This window comes from Pteropus vampyrus, unplaced genomic scaffold, assembly GCF_000151845.1.
Source record: "Pteropus vampyrus isolate Shadow unplaced genomic scaffold, Pvam_2.0 Scaffold138, whole genome shotgun sequence".
NCBI classification, from domain to species: domain Eukaryota; kingdom Metazoa; phylum Chordata; class Mammalia; order Chiroptera; family Pteropodidae; genus Pteropus; species Pteropus vampyrus.
Genome location: NW_011888919.1, coordinates 2,327,227 through 2,334,385, shown reverse-complemented (window position 1 = coordinate 2,334,385; position 7,159 = coordinate 2,327,227). Strand labels below are relative to the sequence as shown.

Here is a 7,159-nt window from a genome sequence, read left to right as displayed (position 1 = left end):
GTCCTTTTGAAATCTTCTCCCAGCCTCTTGCCAGATTTATAACCCAGGAATGCCTTTCTCAAGGACTTGGGAGCCAGCCCTTGGAAGTGTCATCATCAAGATAGCACACCTGTCTCCTGGTTCCATAGGAGGGTAGGAGCCGAACTTGAACAAGTGACAATGAGCAAACAGATGGCCTACTCATAGAGAGAAACATTTGCAAACCCAGGAATGATTCAGTGTGCTGGACACATAGATGGACCAAGCTCCCTCCTGGCATCCTCTAGCACTTTCCACGAGCCCATCCAGAGCTTAAAAACCTCCCCACCTTTTGTTTCAGTGGAGTTGAGTTCAGTCTCTCTCCCCTATTGCCATAGCTTTGAATAAAGTCTCCTGAGCCCGTTTAACTTTGTTTGGTGCATTTTTTCTTTGACAGAGGACACCCGAGCACTCACTGGGGTTCTGGACTCTCACAGACATAGCCTCTCTCACCCTCATCTTGCCAAACGCCTGCCCCTCCCATCAGGCTTCACTTCCCCTGAAACTGTTTTGCATCCAAATTACTCTTCCTGCTTCTCCTGTCCCTGCCCCGGGCTCTCTGCCCTCTAGGGCTGGCCACCAGGATCAGGGTGAGGCTAAGGGCCCCTGAAAAGTGGAGGCTGGGTTTTCTCAAGTCCTCGTGGAAGGAGGAGGCATTGAAAGTGTTCGCAGTGGTTCACAGATTCAGAGACTGAGGTTTGAAGAGTCAGCTGACCAGCCCATTACTGTGTGATGCGTGTGAGAGGGTGCATGAGTGACTGTGTGAGTGTGTGAGTGACCGCATGAGTGTGTGGCTGGGCGTGTTTGCTTTGGACTCCGGTAACCTTCAGGTGTTTTTGAAGGGCGTGAGATATCAGGTGGGAAGTTTCCCATTGCAGGAGGTAATCAAGTGGAGACCCAGTGACCTAGCTCTTGCACCCACAGAGGCTATACAACATGAACTCTGAGCTCCCTATGAACCCAGAGATTCTTTTATGTTGGCAGTCACTTTTTAGTAGTTAAATAATTAATTATTTAAGAAATTGGGAGGCAACTAAGGATGTTTTGTGGCAGCCATTAAGGTGCTATTTTTAAAACTTTTTACGGTAGATATTTTCAAACAGAATAGTGTACGTGCTGCCCAGACTCAACAGTTTGTAAGATATCTCCATTCTCCTCTTATCCTTGCCCCCTTTGGTGCTAGTAAGGGCGTCGAATTTGGTTTATGCATTATTTTGTTTGAAATATTAATTTCACTTAAAGCACCATTTAAAAGTAGATGACGTTCAAAATGTAACTTCGGCTTACGTTCTAAGTTGCAAATCTTTATGAATGCCACGAGCGAGTTCTAAAACTGGGTTGCCTGCTACCTCGAATTGAATTCTTAGTGCTACGATGCCGCCAAATGGGCTTTCTCGCTGCATACTGAGCAATTTCAAATTCGTTTTCGATAAATGTATTCTCGGTATTTTCCAACACTTATTAGAAGCTGAAAAGTTGTTGTAAAGTGCTTGAATAATATTTAAAAATTCAGTGGTAAAGAAAGACATTTTTGCTGCGTTATTCGATTCGTTACCCAGTTTAAAGAATGTGCAGAACAAGGATTTGATTCTCCGAAAAGAGAGAGAGGAGGCAAGACGGGAGGTGTTCCTGGAGTTTCTGCCCCAGCCCATCACCTACTGGAGCATCCTTCTCACGTCCTCAGCTGCCTGGTGGGCCAGGGTCCGCGTGGGTCTGTTGAATGCCTTAGAATTTTCTTAAAGATCTTCTGCTGTATTCCACTAGCTTCCACGTGCCTTTCCATTTCCATGCCCTTTTGCAAATACCTGACCCCTCGAATGATTTTTCTCCCAGATTTGGTTTTTGTAAGCAGTTTACTAAATGTGTACATCATCTGTCTCAGGTTATATATTATCTACCGGACAAAAATCCGTGAAGAAACACTTACAAGAATAAGTGGAGTCTGTCCATCTAGCAATACCTGTTAACTGACTTGTTAACTACAAACGGGCTATGTAGCCAAAATAAGTGAGAAACGTAGCTTTTGTTACCTTCTTCGAAATGAGTCCATTAATCAAACATGCTGTAATTGCAATGATTTATGTTTTTTTATGTCACCCCTTAAATAATGTGTGACATCACTTGCTGCCAATATTTAAGTTCTGCGTAAATATTCTTCTGTATATTCTTCGGTGGCATTTTCTTCTGGAACTCTAGTCACTGCCTTGCCAAAAACAGAATTGTGTATAATTTTCTTTTGTTATTTTCATTTAAACTCTACCTACGGGATCAATATTTCTTTTTCAGATCACATCTTGATTTTTTTTTACACTTGCCTAGTGTTAAATATATTAACGTTGTTGTGCAATCTATCTTTAGAGCTTTTTCATCCTGCGAAAATGAAATTGCAGACCCATTAAAAAACAACTTCTCATACTGCCCACCCCAGCCCCTGGCAACCACCATCTATTTCTGTCGCTATGAATTTGACTACTCTAGATACCTCATATGAGTGGAATCACACAACATTTATCTTTTTATGACTGGCTTATTTCGCTTAGCATAATGTCCTCTGTGTTGTAGCATGTGTCAGGATTTCCTTCCTTTTTAAGGTTGAATAATGTTCCATTATATGTATATTCTACATTTCGTTTATCTGTTCATCTTTTGAGGATACATGGATTTCTTCCACGTCTTGGTGATCGTGACTAATGCTGCAATGAACATGGATGTATAAACATCTGTTCAGGACTTTGCTTTTAATTCTTTTGGGTGTCACTAAATGAGATCTAACTTCGCTAATATTTGCTAATATAATTCTAACACTGCATGCTATTGTGAATGTGCCCCTCATTTTCTTGTTTTCAAATACGTAATCAAAGCTGCCAGTCTGCACGTGGCTCTTTGGGAGGCGAGACTGAGTCAGAGATTCGCGCTTGGGACCGTGGGACTCACAACTGTGGAAGGGAAGGGAAGGAAGGAAGCGGCACTGAGCACAGGGAGAAGCTGGGCTGAGTCAGGCCCAACAAAGGGCTCACCCAGTGGGGAGCTCTGGCCTATGGGCCCGGCAGCTGAGAGGGGCAGGTCCTTCATTTCTAAACAGATCTTGGTGTCACACCACAGCATCCACTAAACTCTACTTATTCTCTTGTTCAGTATGCTTTTTCCATCTCCAGAGTTTGAAATAAAGATTGTTCACAGGATCCTTTGAAGTGAAAGAAAGTTACCTGAATCTGATCGTTTATTCTCCAGTTGGAAGAATTTATTGAAACTACATTTCTGTCTATCATTATTGTCTTTTGGAAGTTCAACATCCTTATTTAAAGTGAATAATTTCAGAGAGTTTAAATTTGAATTTAATATCCAAATATTCAAATTTTAAGAGTTTAAATTTAAGAGTCTAATGTTTAGATCAGACGGCTGGGGACCGGGATGGGCAAAAAGCATATTTAATGAAAGGATCCTTCATTTTTTCCCCTCTATCAGTTGTTTCTTGAAAATTGTCCCGCGTGGTTTACGGGAAGGCGGAAGGTTAATTCATATCATTAACAGATCTGGATTCATCTACATTCGCCTGAAAGAACAGCTGTGGAAATCCCCTCCCAATCCACCACGTTATTTTTCACAAAAAATGTATTCAGTTATCTAATTAGTTTTATAATAGCCTTCCATTTTCGGATCCTGATTACTTTTCGTTCTTGATAGGTGTCAGATGGGGTTAACGTTTTATTTTAGAATTTTAATATCTTCAAATAATATGCAGGTAACAAGTCATTATATTTTAATAATAGTTCATTGTTATACTGCTGAAACATCTCAAACAATAATAAACAACTGCCATTATAATTAACAGACTGGTGTGTAAATCTCTTTAGTTCCCACCCACCCACGTTCTTTTTGGATTCCTGATGGCGATTAGATATTAGTTGTTACATAGTGATACATGCCAAGTGAAAGGACACATGGGTTTAAATTTACAGTTCAATAATAATTAGCAGAAAATATAAACTGCAGTGTGAAACATGGAATGCAGCCAATGATAGATACCAATAGGGATTTATTTTCCAATAGGGATTTTTTTTTAAAAAAAAGAAGCTCTGTACGTCAGGTGGGAAAGCAGCTCTTTTTTTAGAGGCACAGGCTATTTTAGATGATATGAGATCAACAAGGTCCTTCCATTTTCAAACCCATCCCTCTGTCAGTGGAAGAGGAATGGCAGCTACAAACCCTGTTGGGACAAAACGCTTTACTGCCATCTGCTGGAGCATTGTTGCAATAAATTCTAAATCACAGCAGGCAGCAAAAGAATGACACAGGACACAAAAATGTCAAAAAATTTTGTCTCCAAAATAATAAAGATGTCTGCGATGTGAATGGCACCTCCTTAGGTTTGGTGCCCTTGTGCAGTGCCAAATATGAACAACTAACTGTACATGGTGACTGTGAAAAGCCACACAGAGGTGGGGCAGGCGTGGGGAGAGGAAAATAGTTAGAGGCTTCTAGGAAGAGATCCACAGCCGGGAGTAGCAGGACTTGGGAATTAGAAGTGGCTTTTAGGACCATCTAAAGGGATGATTGGATCGGGGGCAGGCAAATCAAAGTGGCAGGTATTGTTGGAAGGTCATCAGCTGTGGGCCCCGGAGATCCAGGCTCTACCCTGCCTTCACTGTCTGTCCTTAAAAAAAGCCCTCCCCCTCCTCGAGCTTCTTTTGCTCCTTTTGGATGTGGGGAAGGGCAAGGGTTGCTGCAGTCTGGAAGCCCTGCCCTCTTTGAACTCCAGTTTTCTGAGAACTAAAGAGACTGAGGTCTCCAGGAACCGGTCGGGATGGGAAGAGGATCATACGCTGTCATTGTAGAAGCAGAGATGGCTAAACTTCAGGGGGGACTTGGTCATGTTCTGGCCAAACCAGTGTATATACCCACCCATGGTCTGGACTGGTGGAGCGAAGGACTAGGGGATCTCAGATAAATGCTGGGAAGAACACTCAGAAGAATCGCTCTTGACCCCAATCCACAACCTTTTGAATAGTCCAAGTTCCCTCTACATTTCAAACTTCTCTGCCTTTCCCAAGGATTTGCATTGCTGGCCTCTTCTCGACCCTTCTACCTCTCACCCGCTCGTATCCCAGATTTCCCTCATTCTCCCCATTTCCCCCGCTCTTGGCACACCCTTCTTCCTGCTACTGCTCTTCCCCTTCTAGAACCCTTTCCCTAGCCTCTCTTCCACTCTCACCCCTCTTCTTCTATCTCTTTCTCTTTGCTTCCTCCCATCTTCCAACTCTTCCCAAGCTGTCCTTCCATTTCCCCTTATTTTTCCTTAACCTTTCTTCCCCTTCCCCCTCACGTCCTAGGTCTTCATGCTTGAGTCCAGTACACATCCCTTCATCTATGGTTGCCAGATAAAATATAAGGTGCTAATTTAAATTCAGATTTCTGGGAAACAACGGTTACTTTTTAGTATATCTCGAATAGTTCATGATGCATCCTTATACTAAAAGGGTATTTGTTGTTTATCCAAAATTCACATTTTTACTAGGTATGCTGTATTTTTATTTGCTCAGTCTGGCAACTCTACTCTTGCCTCTCCCCCGCCTTCCTGGCCATGTTCACTCCAGCAAACCGGTTGTCCGAGAGGCCCTGAAGCTCTCAGGCAGGCAGCCTACTGCCCCCACTCCATCTAACTTAGTTCCTCACTAGCCACTCTGGGCCTCCTCACAAGCCAGCAAACAAAGGGCTATGGCCAGGCAGTGCTGGGGAGCTACCAGACATTGGACTGCTCTTCGGTCAGTATTATTTCTGTTTGGTTGGTACCTGAGTGCATTCATTGTTATACGGTTTATTTCATCGATATGTTTATCCTTAGGTTTTTACCACACTGACTAAATTGCTGCAGCTTCTGAAAAAGCCTTGAAATACAGTGGTATAAGCCCTCCTCCTTTTCCTTCAAGGTCACAGTGGCTGTTTCAAGTCTTTTCCATATACATTTCGAAATCATCTCATCAACTTCTACTAAAAAAGCCTGCTAGGATTTTTATTGGGATTCTGTTGAACCTGTAGATACCTTTGAGGAGAATCGACAGGCTAATAATATGCTGTATTTCAATACACGAATATAATATATCTCTCCATTTATTTATACTTTTAATTTTTCAAAGCCAATATTTTATAGCAGCAGTCCCCAAACTTCCTGGCACCAGGGACCAGTGCTTCTATGAGAATTACAGCCTGATGATCTGAGCTGAGGCGGTGAAGCTAGCGCTGGGTAGCGGCCACAAATACAGATGAAGCTTCACTCTCTGGCCCACTGCTCACGTCCTGCTGTGTGGCCCAGTTCCTACAGGCATGGACTGGTACCAGTCCTCAGCCCGGAGACTGGGGACCCCTGTTTTATACCATTTACCGTAGGCCTTGAATATTTCTCATTATATTTATTTTTAGATATTTTAGTTAAATGCTATTTGAAATGGTATCGCTTTGAAAATTTATTTTATAATTGTTTGCTAGTTTATAGAAATATAATTGATTTTTAAGCATTGACCTTTTCTACCTCACCTTTGCTAAATTTACTTATTAGTTCTAATTGTAGATTCCTTTGGCTTTTCTATGTACACAATTATGTCATCCGCTAATAAGGACAATTTTACATCTTTTCCAGTCTTTATGGCTTTTATTTCTTTTTCCCGTCCTATTGCAGCATACAAGATTGAATAAAATCAGTGGGAGTACATATGCTTGCCTTGTTCCCGATATTGCCATAGTCTGAATATCATCTCTTCTAACACTTCTTAAGGTCTGTGCCACCCCCCTCCCCGAACACCTCCCTGTTATAACCTCCACAAAGGCAAAACATCATGGGCAGTGGTCCCTCTGTCCACCGATGTGGACTTTATGATTCAGGGCCAGCCCCCATGCCAGGGATCAAACTGGACTGCTTAGGCCCTAGCTGCTCATCAGGGTAGGACATGGCTCAGCGCAGATCCAGAGCCACGTAATGGGGCCCTGGGAGGAAAGACATGGATATCGAGAAGCATCTGCTACCTCCAAAACCCCCTGACCAGAGTCTGTTTCACTGCACATCTGTTTGGGCGTCTACTCTAGAAAGGAATGCCTCATCCGTACTTGGTTCTTGATGATGTCTTTTGAATTATTAAGTTTGGTATTA

The 7,159-nt window shown here is 42.6% G+C and overlaps 1 protein-coding gene across 1 annotated transcript in view; it reads right to left on the bottom strand.

The window, feature by feature from the left end:
* Positions 1-1,421, bottom strand: part of LYPD5 (LY6/PLAUR domain containing 5) — a 6,456-nt gene extending 5,035 nt beyond the window's left edge. The window contains exon 1 of the mRNA XM_011368100.2: positions 1,368-1,421. Within this exon, the coding sequence (XP_011366402.2) occupies positions 1,368-1,421 (54 nt within the window). The remainder of the gene's footprint in view (positions 1-1,367) is intronic.
* Between the last annotated feature and the right edge of the window lie 5,738 nt (positions 1,422-7,159).